Source organism: Drosophila subobscura, chromosome A (genome assembly GCF_008121235.1).
Source record: "Drosophila subobscura isolate 14011-0131.10 chromosome A, UCBerk_Dsub_1.0, whole genome shotgun sequence".
Classification (NCBI taxonomy): domain Eukaryota; kingdom Metazoa; phylum Arthropoda; class Insecta; order Diptera; family Drosophilidae; genus Drosophila; species Drosophila subobscura.
In genome coordinates, this window is record NC_048530.1 from 1,079,992 (window position 1) to 1,095,977 (window position 15,986).

Here is a 15,986-nt window from a genome sequence, read left to right on the forward strand (position 1 = left end):
AATCAAATTTAAAAAAATAACTTAAACTCATTTTCTCGTATTGGGCAACTTTAACCCCCATGCCATCAAAGGGTTAATCCATCACACGATGGTTTCGTTTCACTCACACTTACAGCGCAGAGCCCTTTCAGTCGCACTTGCAAACAGGGTGGAATTACTTCATGGTACTGGGTATAAAAATTAGGATCGACTGTGCATATCGAAAAGCTGGAACAGCTGTTCGGCATCACCATCGCTTATCGGAATGAATCAAATCGGACTGTAAAAATCTGTTATTTTGGACCTGGAATTTCACAATGATTAAGAGACTTGCCTGACTGCCAGATTTTTTCAATATATGAAATTAACAACCCTGCAACGTGCGCCGAAAACACCATCTCTCACCCAACAAGCTTACCCAGGAACACGTTGTCTCGCGTATAATAAGAACCATGACCATCAGGGAACCAAGCGCGGCTCTTTCGGCAACGGCAGGCAGATATGGAGTAGTACCGGCGGGAAGCCACTCAAAGGCGAAAATGACAGATCCCAGATTTCGCATACGACCACTTCAGCAAGTAGCATCGGCCTGCACTGGCGCCATGGTGACCGCCTGTTTTAGTAAGTCTGTGTGATTGTACAATAACTGTAAATTTAACTGTGTAAATGTATATATAATATGATGTTTAAGCTGCTGGTATTCATTATATTATTGATTGCAGTGACACCCTTGGATGTGATCAAGACACGCTTGCAGGCTCAACAGTCGGCCCTGCTTTCGAATAAATGCTTTCTATATTGCAACGGCCTCATGGATCACATCTGTCCATGCGGTCCTGGCACGCCTAACCCCACACTGTTCAAGCCTGCTCCGCAGTTTTCTGGCACCATTGTAAGTATGCAATGCATACATATAAATAAATGCAGTATAAATATGTTTGCTGGGACTTTGCAGGACGCGTTCATTAAGATAAGTCGCTCAGAGGGAGTTCCTTCGCTGTGGTCTGGACTGAGTCCTACTCTAATCTCGGCCTTGCCCTCGACCATAATCTACTTTGTGGCCTACGAACAATTGAAAGCTCGCTTTACGGACTTCCATTACAAGTACTTGCCAAGCATAGACCCAGTTAAAAACACAGCCGATGTCCGTGACATTCCAATGCTTGTTCCCTTGATGGCGGGCGTGACAGCTCGCATTCTAGCAGTGACCTGCGTCAGTCCTGTTGAATTGATACGCACCAAAATGCAGTCCCAGAGGATGACGCACGCTGAAATGTTCGGCACCATCCGCCAGGTGGTTCAGTCCCAGGGACTTGTTGGGCTGTGGCGTGGACTGCCGCCAACAATACTACGCGATGTCCCATTTTCGGGCATCTACTGGACCTGTTACGAGTACCTTAAAAGCAGTTTTAATGTGGTCGAACCAACGTTCGGCTTCAGTTTCGCAGCGGGAGCAATATCGGGCTCGGTATGTAATGAGCTTGCATTTAATGGTTTTTAATCGAACGTTAAATATTTTAGGTCGCTGCCATGATTACCACACCGTTTGATGTGATTAAAACCCATGAGCAAATCGAGTTTGGAGAGAAATTTATATTCACAGGTAGGCCTATTGCTATCTCGGACGCTGCAACAAGATCCCTACGCATTGACTATGGTTCTGTTTGCATTACGGCAGATAATCTACCTAAAAATGTGGCCACTAAGTCGGTGATGACCCGCCTGTCTAGCATATACCGCCTGGGCGGTGTGCGCGGAATTTTCGCTGGACTCGGACCGCGTCTCTTCAAGGTGGCGCCCGCATGTGCAATCATGATTTCATCCTTCGAATACGGCAAGTCCTTCTTCTACCATTACAATGTCGACCAACACAATGAGGCGCTTCTCGCGACACAACCACGCAATCGGAGGCAAAAGACTGCCCATGCCTCGGAATCAACCCCAGAGAAGTGTGACAGGTTCAACTAGCGTCGTAATTCCGCACTCTTTCTGAATGTATGTACATATGTATATAAATATGTAGATTATGCCAAAGATGCAACCGAATCGCTCGGCCTGAATTAACTGGCTGCTATCGGACAATTTAAATTTAAACGTCAAATCCTATAGTGAAATAGACATTTTATTTTATGTTTGAACAACTCATGGATAATATGTTATTACGGATTCAGAGGAAACACAACACGTTATCTCTTGGAAACTTAACGGTAAACCATACGTCTCAATAGATAATGAAGACCCTAGAGTCTTTGAGCGTATACAAAAAAATAATAAAATTCGCCCAACCAAAATATTGTTTGAATTTGAATTAATTCAATTTATTATTTTGAATTATAATTTGAATCATAGAAGCATAAATAGCTATTTAGCATTTTGAATATTCTTGTTTTAGAGAAATATGGTAATTTTAGATGCAAGCAGACGGACACATATGTATGTATATATTGACAAATGTACATACATACATACATATGTACATACATATATGACACGGCAATTCATTTTCCGCGGTATTGTGAACTATTGCTATTGTTCAGGAATAAGTTTGGATTAGATAATTCTGCTCTGCAGTATCCATGGATCCGTTCCGATGATGAAGCCGTTAAATAGTTTTTGGTGGTGTATTTTAATTGCAGGTACTTGCAGTGTTTCTGGTGAGCACTCCATAGCATCTGACTTATGTTTTAATTTGAGCGCACGGCAATGGTGACTTTCTTTGTCCATAGCATCAATTGTAACTTTTGAATAAGCATTGTTCACAGCAACCAAAGACTATGTCGCGCTGGTAACTGGTACTTCCAGGCTCTTTTAGGCTATACTTTGACTCTGTCAAATCATATTCATATTTACATATGTACATACATATGTACATGCTCATCTTAAGGTAATAAAATCCCGACTAAAAAAAGTGGATAGTGGTACGATTGTGAACAACTCTACCACCTATTGGCATTTCTACTAAATATACAGCAACAATTTTATACAAACTAGTCGCTCCGTTTGGGAGATGTGTTTGTGAGTAACGGTCTGTACCTCTCCCTCAAAAAAGATTTTTTTGTTTCAAGTTATTTTTGTTTGTTGTTTTAAGTTAAATTGCAAGCATGAAACACCTTCACCAGGCCACCAGACTATGGGGATAGTCCCACCAACATGGAAAAAATACATAAATCAGAATTATTCTTTGAAATAATGAAAACAGACTTCATGTATATTATTTATTTTCAATATTCAACATTTTCAAAATTTGTTCTATTATTTAATCGTAAATATGTACATATGTAATTTATGGTACATATGTAGGTAATTTATGAGTAAATAAACAAAATACTTCATATTTGGTCTCCTAAATACGTCATTCGTCTGTAAATAAAGGTTAAAGCAATAAAGGAGGCAAAGTTTTAACTTGTTAAATTATAGTGTGTACTTTGATAACAAAAACATTTCAGTACTTCTTTTTTTATCTAATAGGTAATTAGAGTAAATAAACGAGAAGGGACGTGTGAGACGCTTCTTACGCGTCACAACTTTTATACCCGGCACTCAGTACTACATCTGCACCTTAGCGGTGTTTTGTCAAATTTTACATTTCTATACCCGGTACTCGAAGAGTAAATAGGGTATATTGTATTTGTGACTCTGCAAAGTGTGTCTCTAGGGGAGGGTGGCGAGCTAAAGGAGCGTGTTAGCGTGAGTAGTGTTGTTGATGTAGATGACTCGTGTGACGTGTGAGACGCTTCTTACGCGTCTCAACTTTTATATCCGGCACTCAGTACTACATCTGCAACTTAGCGGTTATTTGTCAAATTTTACATTTTTTCTTCATCTGTCATCTACATCAACAACACTTCTCACGCCAACACGCTCCTTTAGCTCGCCACCCTCCCCTAGAGCCACACACTGCAGAGTCAGGACAGAGACGCGGCAGAGGCAGAGACGTGTCAGAGGCAGAGGCCGCACACTGCGTGAGTCAGAGTGTGAATGAGAGAATGCAAAAAACAAATATAAGCTGCGGGACGACTTGGGTTTTGCCACCGCAAATTAATTTCTTCATTGTGGCCATAATAATAATCCAATCGGATCCCAATTTGATGATCTGATAGATATGGTCATTCCCTACGAAATGGCGTTTTTAGTTTCAAAATTGTAGATTTGGGTGGTTTTCGCCCTTTTGCGGGCGCGGGGCTCATTTTTGAAATACACTTGTAACAGTGTGAGCATACAGAAGTCTGGATGCAAAATTTGGCGGCTCTAGCTCTTATAGTATCTGAGAACTAGCCGACAAACAAGACGGACAGACGGACGGAAAGACAGACAGACATGGCTCAATCGACTCGGCTATTGATGCTGATCAAGAATATATATACTTTATGGGGTCGGAGACGTTTCCTTCTGTGCGTTACATACATTCACTTTGTGCACAAATACAATTTACGCTATTTACTCTTCGAGTACCGGGTATAAAAAGGAATGATAGACTTAACTCAGTTTATGGCCCAGTACACAGATCAGCTTCATTTTTTATCGACCGAATCAGGGATACAATTCAAATGGAAACGATAAGAAATCAGACCTGTGTGTTGGAAAAACAATTTAAGCATAGTACTCACATGCGCTATATTTGTTGTCGCCGAATCGCAGATATATATAGAAGGAGATAGAAACATTTTTTATTGAGTTTCTGTCAAAGTGCATTTATGTCTTCTAAACTCCATATTCACTCTGAAATAATACACTCCTGCCTTTGGGCCGCTAGAAAAATTAGGGATGATATTCGTTTGGAACCAATAAGAAATATTTTCGCGCACAAACTACTTTCTAGCGGCTGTACGCCGGGAAATACTTAGATCGAAAGAAAAACTGGCCGATGAATCCTAGAAAATCAGCTTATGTTATTTTTCGAGCAGCTCGGACAAGATACATTTGTTTTATGTTCCGCGAAGCTACCTAGCGATCAAAGCGTAAAGTCTACAAAAAATGGAGGCAAAAATGCCGCTGAAATTAAAAGAAAAATGATCACCGGTCATTTCGAAGAGCTTGAGGCTATCGTAAATGCGAAAAAGGAAAAAATTACCAACGATGACTAAGAATATATTGAATATATTCGCATTTTTAAATTGCTTAATAACTTCGCCTGTAGCTCATGTTGCCAAGACGCGGACCCGTCTGGGCTGGTAACAAAATGTTTTAAGTTGATTTCCTTTTGGTAATAAACTCAAAAGAGTGTGACCGTAGAGCATGCACTTTGCCCATTTTGGTTAAATTACGCACCGAGAGATATACATATATGGCACATTCTGACAAAATTTAAGCCGAGTACTCGTCTAGCTTTTAGTAGACGAGTAATCAGATCCGAACACAATAAACACCAATAGATGCTGGAAAAGAAACCAGCGGGACAGAAATGCAATAAACATGTGTTTTATCTCCTTATAAATTGATAAAATGAGTAACGAGTATTAGATTAATAAATTATAATGTACATATATTCAGTTTTCGTTCGACTGCGTTCATAAGTTTTAAATCGTCTTCGTTAAATGCTATTTTTCAGCCCGAATGCGCCTATTTTGATTGTTTGCTTCCTCGTGTCTTGATTCTGTCGACAAAAGATAAACCAAATCTCCTTTCTCTTAGCGATGTAAGTATTTAATTGGGTAAGTTTTCTGGTATATCCATATCTACAGTATATCCATATCGATAACATATTATTGAATACATTTAATCGATATATCGATCAACTAACTAACACGTGCACTGTTTGCATTGTTTAGATTCATTTGTTTGACAAAAAACAAGAAATTTAAGGTTTAGAAATGAGCAAAGCCGTAGCTGAGACAACGAATGCTGCAAGCGCAAGAACCATACCACAGAAAATGCCGAATACTAAAAAAACGCAGCTTCAGGCGAATGTGCCACGAGGTCAACCGAAATCCAATCGGCCCTGGAAAACTCCGAAACAAAAGTGAGGACTTGGCTGCAGCGGGACATAAATCATCAAATAAACTAATTTTTTTTTTATTGTTTAGATTCAGCACAATTAAGAAAAGCGTAAACCGCCTGTCGTTTGAAAAAAAGACGGCCCTGCGTGATGAATTGCGCAACATTAAGGATAAATCAAAGGAAATTAAGACTCAAAGGAAGGAAGCAGCCGTTCAACGTCACCAGCGTCGCGTGGAAAACGCAGAGCGTCGCTTGGCCAACGAGCGTCGCTCAGAAATCGTACAAGTTATTAAGAATCCTTCAAAGATTAAACGCATGAAGAAAAACCAGATGCGTATGATTGAGAAGCGCGACATAAGCCAAGTGAAGGTAGTTTAAGTCGTCAATGCATAGGAAACCCTATGTAAATGTAAATTTATTTATTGCCTAAATAAATAGTTTTAATAATATTTGTACATACATAAATTGTTTTATAAACTTTTTGTGCAGCGTTGAGTCCAATCCCTGAGTCCCACTGTAGAAGTAAATGTAAAAAAATAACCATGTATTTCCATATCAATGTGTGCCATACAACCAGAATTAGTTTATTTCAACAGATTTACATAGTAATTCAAATTCAAACCATCAGCATCTGTTTGCTTGCCGTTCGTTTTAGCCCGAAATTGTATTAATATTTCTTTTCGTTTCATATTTAATTCCATACTGAGTAATTTCTTAGCATTTGCCTCGACCAGAGTCTGTAGCTGCACGTTTATGCTTGCCCGCAGTGCCAAATCCAGGCAATGTGCTGGGGACTTTATCTGTGTTTGCGTGGGGGAACGGATGCGAGGGGGCAGTAGCGTTGGGAAATGGAATAATTTTATGATGAACGGAAAAATCAAATGTGACACAGATTCAGTATCAAAATTTGGAAGTGTGAGGCTATTGCACTCCCAAGCGTCATGGCCGGGTGGCTCAAGGCGGTCGTTCATTTTACGGACAACTAGTTCGGGCACGCAGTCTGATCCCCTCGCTGAATTCGCGTGAAGGCAGCAAGCCAATGGGGTCGCAATGTAAATCTGGGAATAGATGCAGCCATAGGTACAGCACAGCTGATAGAGCTTATAGCGCATGCTGCTGTAATAAAAGTTGTCGTCACACAAGATAAGGTAGTCACAGTTGCTCCTATTGATGGTCGGTCGGCGAACTTGTGGTGGGTAATCTGCGGCACCTTGTATATAAAGTATTAGCTGTTCTAAAATGTTCAGAATAACCATCCGCTGCTCCCTATATGACACTTCAGCTCGCGTATTGATGTAGTCGTCGTAGCACAGGTAAACAATTTGACATGTATTCAGAGAACCCTGCTTGTTAGTAAGGACCCAGTTACTGAGTGCAGACTTGCCCGCTCCCGGCAGACCAATGAGAGCAAGCAGGCAAATTTTGGCTGGCATCGTGTGTCGTATTGGAGGTATAACGTGTGTGTATTTGAGTGTTGGTTTCTATTTGAATGGTTCGTTATGGTTTATTTAACTATCTAAATTAGAAGGAACAGCTGCGGCTTGGCATACCGTCTCGAGTCTAGTGTTACATGGATAAATTTCCTGAGGTGGCTGGAGGAATTGGCGTCAACACAGAAGTGCCAGCGGTAACGGCTTCCCTTTGAATTTGCTCCTCCTTTTGACGGTCTTCCTTTCGTTGTTGCTCCAACTTTCTGGCATTCTCCTCAACTTCTTGCATGCGCTTTGTATTTATTGTTGTTTGTACATCTACATAGACTTTCATCATACTTTGGTTAAAGCGAGCGAACTTGGTGACACATCTGTCCACGCAACTGTCCTGATTGAGAGTAGCACTCGATGAGGATTGGGAATTAACAAGTGCACAGCTTTACTCACCTCCTGGCCGCCCAACTCGCGCTGATTGAGGTTGTCAACGCATCGGCTAAAACACAGCTCAGTGACTTTATTGTATAATGTAAGAAAATCTTTCAGCTAAAAGCGAGTGTAGTTAGGACTACCGCAAATATTCTATCATTTATCAGTACTTACATTACGCAAGTTGGGATCCATCGAATAATCAATGCTTACAACAAATTTGTGTTTGAATACAGAAATTACACAATTCAAATTTACCAAATTTAATCTTTGCGTTTGGGAAAACAGCCGACTGAATACTTTCCTACCCACAAAACTGGAATATCGATATACCGATAGTATATCGAGAGTAATAAAAGCACAGTTAGAACAGTCGAATACGATAGTTCACAAGTTCTCAGTTTTTATACCCGGTTTTCGAAGAGTAAATTTGTGCGGAAAAATGTAACACACAGAAGGAAGCGTTTCTGACCCCACAAGGTATATACATATATTCTTGATGAGCATCATTAGCCGGGTCGATATAGCCATGTCTGTCTGTCCGTCCGTCTGTCTTTCCGTCCAGACTTCTGTATGCTCACACTGTTACAAGTGTATTTAAAAAATGAGCCCCGCCCCCGCAAAAGGGCGAAAACCTCCCAAATCTACAATTTTGAAGATAACAGAAAACAAAAACGCCATTCCGTAGGGAATGACCATATCTATCAGATCACCAAATTGGGTGATCCGATTGGATCATTATTGTAGCAACAATGAAGAAATTAATTTGCAGTGGCCAAACCCACCCCGTCCCGCAGCTTTTTTTTACACATTCTCTCATTCACACTCTGCTTCGCGCAGTTTGTGGCCTCTGCCTCTGACACGTCTCTGCCTCTGCCGCGTCTCTGCCCTGACTCTGCAATGTGTGGCTCACGGGGAGGGTGGCGAGCTAAAAAGGCGTGTTGGAGTGAGCAGTGTTGTTAATGTAGATGACAGATGAAGAAAAAATGGAAAATTTCAAAGGTGCAGATGTAGTACTGAGTGCCGGGTATAAAAGTTGTGACGCGTAAGAAGCGTCTCACACGTCCCTTTTCGTTTTTTTTCAAGTCGCTTTCGTAGTCTCTTGTGTGCGGTTACACATACATACATTTTTAAATACATACATTGATGATGATGGCTCTTCCGATGGCAAGTCATTTCTTTGCTGGATTTCATTGCGACAAGTCGATTTCAAGCGTGCCTTTGCGATATTGCGAAATATTATTATTATATTCTTATAGTACATATGAACATACATATCTCATTTATATAAATATCCTATTATAACCTACATATGTACATACATACATATATACACATCTTATTCATTTCCTATTATTCAATTATAATATAAGTACATACCATATCCATATACTATTCATATCAATATAATATTACATATTAGATACATACACATATACATACATAGTTATATATATTATGACTTAGGTACTTATTCATTAATTAAAAAACAAATTGTGTAATAATTAAAATGGAAATACCAAAAAAGGACCATTGACAAGTTGGAGCCAGGTGTATTATGGAGTCCTGCTTGCAAGGATACAGGAATGCCAGCGAGCATTTTTCTGTACGACTTTTCAAATTTCCAAAAAACGAAAGTGTTCGGTCTCTTTGGGTTAAAAAATGTAATATTAAACCCGACGTAAATTGCCGTTATTCATTATTTGTATACATTTTCAGATGTTTATATCCGTTACCCCTTTCATCCTATATTATATAAAGCATATAAAGGTCACACAAAATATATTTATTTTGTTATTGTGGGGCAAGCTTCTTCATAAAGTCTTGAGGGTATTCATTTGGAATGGTATGTGAGCTTAGAAGCAAAACAAAAATGCCAAACGTCTCAAGCGCTAAAAATGAAAACGCATATCAAGTAGAGAATAGATACACGCATTGCCATCATGTATATACATATGTATGTGTCACCGTACACATGCAATTACGAAGCAGACTTGAAAAGGAAAAACAAAACTTTGTTTTTGCGACAGTCGCTTTGCGTTCAATCATACTACTCCCGGCCATAAGCCCTTTGCGCTAATTTGGCGTAAACAAATTGTATAATTTTTACAGATTTTACAGGCGTTTAAACTGGAAAGTTTTTTTTAAATATACACCCTTGCATTTGGGGTATAATGGGAAGATAAAACTATAAAAAAACGAGAAGGGACGTGTTAGACGCTACTTACGCGTCACAACTTGTATACCCAGTACGCAGTACTACATCTGTACCTTAGCAGTTGTCAAATTTTACATTTTTTCTTCATCTGACATCTACATCTACATAAATTCTCAGGCCAACACGCTCTATTAGCTCGGCCCCCTCCCCTAGAGCCACACACTGCACGAAGCAGAGTGTGGAGTGAGAGAATGTGCACAAAATAACCAAAGCCTCTGGACGGGGTGCAGGTATCCACTACAAATTTCGGTAGCTCTAGCTTTTATAGTCTCTGAGATCCAGGCGCTCAACAAGACGGACGGTCGGACGGATAGACAGACATGGCTATATAGACTTGGCTATTGATGATGATCAAGAATATATGTATATCCTTTATGGGGTCGGAAACGCGTCCTTATGTGCGTTACATATGTACAAGTAATGTTTAGATATAACACGGGAGTTACAAAGTGTTATTTATTTATTGTATTTATCAAATGAATGTAAGGAGTGATTAATGCTCGCAAGGCGAGACGTTACATGTCATTGCCACTCGGCTGAATATCAAAAACTAACTTAAGAACTCTAAACTTCCCAGCTGCGGACCCTTAGCTGCCGGGCACGGCACTCGTCGCTGCCCAGCAAAAGTACTCAGCTTGCGCCTCGTGTGTGGTGTCCAGTGGCGGCCGGCATCCGACGATCGCGACGACGGCGATCCCACGGGTGACGAAATTGCTCATTTTACTATAATGCAGAATTCTTCCCACCCAGTGGTAAATTTAGTTAACTCTTGTTAACTACTCCCTCCTTCAAGACTTGACCGTCCTCGGTCAAGCTAATGCTCTTCAGAATCTGCTCGATAGCGACGGTGTTACCCTTCTGCTGCCTGCGCCGCATCCACCAGGAAACGCCGATTAGTGCAGCGCACACGGCCACGCCCACGACAGCGGCCAGTACGGGACCGATCGTAAGGTTTGTTTCGACTTTGGTCAGGTGCTGCAGATTTTCCTCGTTCAGCTTGTGAAGATACGGCAGGCTCAACAGCGTTTGGTGGCGGGTGACATTAATCCTCGCCGAGGTAGCTACGCCGGGTACTCTCTTTGGCGCATTGTTGAAGTTGATGTATTTTGTCCCGTTGACGTGAGCGACTTGGTCAAAGGTTACCAAGTACGTTCCCCTAACATTTCGCTCGGGGCCGTCGTCGGTGGTCACAATGGCGGTGGCGTCGTTGATTACCACGATACCCTCAACTATCTCCAAGATCGGGGGCAGGTTATTCGGCTGGGTGTCGCAGTGAGCCATAGCGCCAGCATGCAGTTCTTGGTCGCAGCTATTCGCCGGTGCCTACTTGCAGAAGGCTAATGATGGGGGCCCCTTGCATGATGAGACAGCGATGATCTTGCTGCCGCACTCTGCTATAACGTCCTCAGGTAGATGGATCGTTACGCCTTCGTGTGCGATTGGGTAGATGGTTATTTTCTTATAAATGAGCTTAGGTCTAGGCATTTCAATTACAAAGATGAATAATTCCTTATTAGCTAGTGCCCTCACATTACCAGCGCCCAAAAGTTGGGCTACACTGATATCGGTGGAACCTTTCCTCAAAATCGCCTCTACGTCATCGCTATCAATGATAGCCGGATTCACGATATTCTCTTTAGCCAGCGTAGTGGCGATCATTAAGTTCTGCAATTCGAGCGTCAACATTCTGTTTCTAGTTAAGAGTGTTTCATATAGATGGGCAGTGTTAATTTCTTCCTGCTTGTTTACTTTTAATAATTGGTTAACGGTTTCGGTAAGGGCATTTATCTGTGGTTGACTCCTTGAATTTATGGCTATATGTCTATTGTTTGCATTTATTAAATCATACTCGACTTGTCTTGTCTGTTATAAGTCATCGAAGTCCGGAGTCCCTGCGATTACCTTCAGTGCTGACCCCAGGACATTCAAACTCCTCGCATGCCTGTGATGAACTCCTAAAGCCGCAGTTAACGTCAGTAGGTGTTTCGTGTCTGTCTCTAATATTTGCCTCATGTGTGTCTGAGGGAAAACGCCAGTCATTTCTATTGTCTCTTGAATGCATCGGTCATACTCTGTCAAGTTCGTGGAGTGTTGGATGTAGAAGGTTCCATATTACTGTCCGTCCGTCAATTATGGGGATGTAGTCTGCGTGTGTGTAGTCTGTCAGCTTTGAGTCGGCCGTGGATGTCAAGGTCAAGACTGTTAGGAGGCAGAAATATTCAACGGGCGACCTATAAGAAATGAGAAACACAACGGCTTATTTACTATACTTTCTTTAGTCCTACTATAACTTGTCCTAGTGGACTTGAACTTAGTGCTATGAATCCTGGTTTCCCAGACCTAACTCCTTACCTACCTCAAATTGTCTTTGTGGACCACCCTCCCTTTAATAAGAACGGTGGTTCCCAGGTCCGCCTCTACCTTTTGTTCGGCGCAGAGGGGAGTTAGTTTGTTCCCTAACCTCCTGTTGGTTTTCACCAGGACCTGCTCGCCTACATCCAAGGTCCTATTTTGCCTGGCCGGGTTGTTCCTATCTAGCTGTTCTTGTTGTGCTTTTATTAACTTCAACATAATTTCTTCCCCAAGGTCGCAACTTGCGTAGACCACATCCATAGGTGTCTTGTTTGTGACAGAGTGGATGGTTCGATTATATTCGATGGTCGCTAGAATAACTAGTTCAACCGTATCGTCCACCTGGCGTTGCAATTTGAAGCACCTGGCTATTTCTAAGAGGGTGCTATGGAAGCGTTCCACTTGTCCGTTTGATGTGCTGACCGAATAAAGACCGAATGGTCTCTGAATTGAAAGCTGCCTCATTGTCACAGTAGATGGTTCTAATAGCTGGGAAGGTGTTTACCAATTTTAAAATTGGTATTTTCACGTCTGTGATCGTGCGTGAAACAATCTGCTGCGTTTTGCAAACTTCGAAAATTTGTTAATTGCAGTGAGGAAGTACTTCCCTGCAGTGGAAAAAATGTCGATATGAATCAACTCGCCTACCCTTGCCGGAATTGGAGTCACCCCTAACTCTTGCTTCCTAGGGTGCCGGTCATACTTGGCTTTCTGGCATATCCTGCAGTTTATCACCACTTCTGCTGCGATTTTTTCCATCTTTGGAAAATAATAATCACGCAGTACCTGTTTCACATTCTCCTGGGCTGCCCTGTGCGCCCGATTGTGTTCAGCTGTCATTATCTCTCTTCGCTCCCCGTCGTTGGTGATGTCCCTCACCAAGGTCTTGCAAAATCGAAATTTTGTGTCCGGAAAGGCTCTTACTAGATCGTTTTGTACAAACGCCAAAGTTGGCAGAGTGCAATGAATGGCGTTAACGACTCCAGGCTTTACCACTTCCTTGATGGACGCAAGAAGTGTGTCTCGACAGGCAAAGTCGATCTTGTGACGGGTCTTTTCGGAGAAGAGGATGTGAAACTGCTTGGAAGGGGTATTTGACTCTTCCAGGATTACCTGATTCCTGAAGCAGTTTACTGGTCTGTCTGTGGCCTCAATTACGTAAGTGAGCGAGGCTTCACTATGAATTGTTGCTGCGTCGGATCGACTCTGGCTTTCTAACGCATTGATGTTTTGTCGTGACAGCGCATCCGCTACGTAATTGTCCCTGCCTGGTTTGTACAAGACCCTTGCGCCGCATTCATAAATTCTCGCCTTCCAACGTTTTATCTTGGAATTGAGGTTTCTATCTGAAACCACGAAAATGGCTGATGGCCTGTGTAGATGTTGATGTCACTCTTTTCGTACAGGTAGTGACGAAGCGTATCTAGGGCCCAGACTTTCGCCAGAAGCTCTCTTTCATTGGTGGCATAGTTTAGTTCTCTGTCTTTCAGAGTCCTAGAAATCATGGTTATGGGTCTATTATTTTACGACAGTACCGCCCCGATGCCACTGGATGAGGCATCAGTGGTTAGGTCGAACGGTTGGTTGAAGTCGTCTTCCGACGCCAAAATGTTCCTAAGTTTATCAAAGGCCTGTTTCTGAACCTCATCAAACTGTATGGGAATGGCTTTCGAGCGTTGTTTGCTGATCTTACCATTTTCTCCCTTCAGAATGCTAGAGATAGGTCTTGCTATCTGAGCGAAGTCTTTTATAAAACATCTGTAGAAGCTGGCAGACCCAGGAATGATCTTACGGCAAACAGGGTGGAGAGTATTCGAAACTCCTGAATAGCCTTGACTTTATCGGGGCTTGTTCTCGTGCCCTCGGTTGACACCACAAAGCCAAGGAATTCCACTTGTCCCTTGAAGAACTGGGATTTTTCATTTGACACCCTCATGTTCGCGTCGTGGAGGCTGCCAAGCACGGTGTCAATGTCTCTGACATGATCCGCCTCACTTCTTGAGAATACGATGACGTCGTCAACATACACGTAACATATCTTACCGATATGCTCCCGTAATATGTCATCGATGGCCCGTTGAAAGATGCTTGATGCATTCCTGAGACCAAATTGCAAACGGCAGAACTCATATTTGCCTCCGTTAACTGAAAATGAGGTCTTTTCACGATCACGTTCAGCTAACGTGATTTGGTGGTATCCTGACTTCAGGTCAAGGGTAGTGAAGTATCTTGCCTTCCCCAGATTTGAAAGTATCATGGAGATACAAGGCATCGGGTACTTGTCTGGTATGGTTTTTGTGTTAAGCTTGCGGAAGTCTATGACTAGCCGCTTCTTGCTTGAGCCCGAGTCGTCAGTGCCTTTCTTCCCAACAACCCATATGGGGTTGTTGTACGGAGACCTGGAAGGCCGAATGATTTTGTTCCGCAATACTTAGGTCCTTCACTTCGTCATTGACGAAATCAGTGGGTCCTACAGGGAAGGGGTACATTTACGAGTAGATTGGCTCTTCGTCCTCGGTTCTAATTGTGGCTACTACGGCTGTGTTGAAGGGTAGCATTTCAGTCGGATCTGCAAATGCCTTTATACGGCTGGACATCATTCTGAGAAACTCGTCCCTAACTGCCGGCGGGACCTCGTTGTCGTCCACTTTTGTAAAGTTAACGCTGGGGCATTTGTGGAATAGGATCCTTTTAGATTCCTGTCCAAAGTGGAGATTTTTTGTCCCCAGGTTTATGTTGACGCCAGCTTCCGTTAGCGTGTCGAGCCCTATGATGCCATCAAAAGTTGACAGCTCCGGCAAGATAAAGAACGGGCATTTAATGCCGAATATGGTTAGGAAACATTTTTTCTCTACTTTATTGAAGCCGTGCAGGGATTTTACAACAAATGGGGCTTATACAGGGACAATTCCCTTAAGTTCTTTTAGTGGTTTGATATAATTTTTCGCGGCCCCAGTGTCTGTTAAAAGGTTTAGCGTTCTCCCTGCTACTGTTCGTCTGACGAACAAAATAAAATTGACAGTATCACTGTCGTACCCTGCACTATTGTCCTCATCAATCTCCGCCACTGCTTCCGATGCTAACTGTTCGTATTGTTGTTCGTCCACCTGAGCGAGGTGATCGATCCTCTGCCTGCGCTGGTCGGAAAATCTCTGGGATCCAGCTGGCCTTTTAAACGCACCCTGTTGGTGCCCGTTATTAGGGTTTGATGTAGCCGGTAGGCCTGGGTTGTGCCCCTGTTGCTTTTGTAAGGCAGTTAGCTGACGGAATTTTGAGGAAGACGGATCAACATCCATCATCTCTACTTTGTCTTGGCTACGGATTCCACCTGTTTGGTGGTTCCCCTGATTGTTCGTGTAGAACGGGTTCTTTGATTGTCTTTGATTGTTCGGTTCTGTGGTTTGCTTTCTAAAGCTCTTGCGTAAGGCCAAGGCCGACGGCAAGTCCGCAGGCTGTGCCGCAAATAGTGTATCCGTGAGGCCTCTTCTTAAGCCTGAAACGAAGACACGGAGTGCGTCAGCTCTATACTTTTCGTTAATGTATTGCGCCTGTGCGGCGTCTTGTGACATAATTGTCTTGTTCTTCAGAAGGGTGAGCTTCTTCTCAACATCTTCGTAGAAGTTATTGTTGAATAATCCACCCTG

General features: G+C 42.4%; 4 protein-coding genes across 5 annotated transcripts; 2 read left to right on the forward strand and 2 right to left on the reverse strand.

Annotated features, from left to right (window-relative positions):
• Positions 1-219: 219 nt before the first annotated feature.
• Positions 220-2,287, forward strand: LOC117898460 (solute carrier family 25 member 40). 2 transcript variants are annotated; one of them, XM_034807894.1, is made up of 5 exons: positions 223-600; positions 702-871; positions 935-1,447; positions 1,501-1,582; positions 1,658-2,287. In XM_034807894.1, the coding sequence occupies exons 1-5, from the start codon at positions 432-434 to the stop codon at positions 1,945-1,947; spliced, it is 1,224 nt and encodes a 407-aa protein (XP_034663785.1). In that variant the 5' UTR covers positions 223-431; the 3' UTR covers positions 1,948-2,287. The 2 variants fall into 2 exon arrangements, with proteins under 2 accessions (XP_034663776.1, XP_034663785.1); XM_034807885.1 differs by having other exon boundaries at positions 220-600; positions 1,501-2,287.
• A 3,418-nt stretch (positions 2,288-5,705) lies between these two features.
• Positions 5,706-6,365, forward strand: LOC117898580 (coiled-coil domain-containing protein 86). Its single transcript, XM_034808122.1, has 2 exons — positions 5,706-5,938; positions 6,003-6,365. The coding sequence occupies exons 1-2, from the start codon at positions 5,790-5,792 to the stop codon at positions 6,292-6,294; spliced, it is 441 nt and encodes a 146-aa protein (XP_034664013.1). The 5' UTR covers positions 5,706-5,789; the 3' UTR covers positions 6,295-6,365.
• On the reverse strand, positions 6,286-7,382 carry LOC117898550 (L-seryl-tRNA(Sec) kinase). The gene has a single exon (XM_034808035.1). It carries the CDS (start codon positions 7,347-7,349, stop codon positions 6,501-6,503), a length of 849 nt encoding a protein of 282 aa, XP_034663926.1. The 5' UTR covers positions 7,350-7,382; the 3' UTR covers positions 6,286-6,500.
• A 90-nt stretch (positions 7,383-7,472) lies between these two features.
• LOC117898586 (mitochondrial import inner membrane translocase subunit Tim10B) lies at positions 7,473-8,102 on the reverse strand. Its single transcript, XM_034808134.1, has 3 exons — positions 7,947-8,102; positions 7,794-7,889; positions 7,473-7,734 (listed from the first exon to the last, which is right to left on the reverse strand). Exons 1-3 carry the CDS (start codon positions 7,965-7,967, stop codon positions 7,483-7,485), a joined length of 369 nt encoding a protein of 122 aa, XP_034664025.1. The 5' UTR covers positions 7,968-8,102; the 3' UTR covers positions 7,473-7,482.
• Between the last annotated feature and the right edge of the window lie 7,884 nt (positions 8,103-15,986).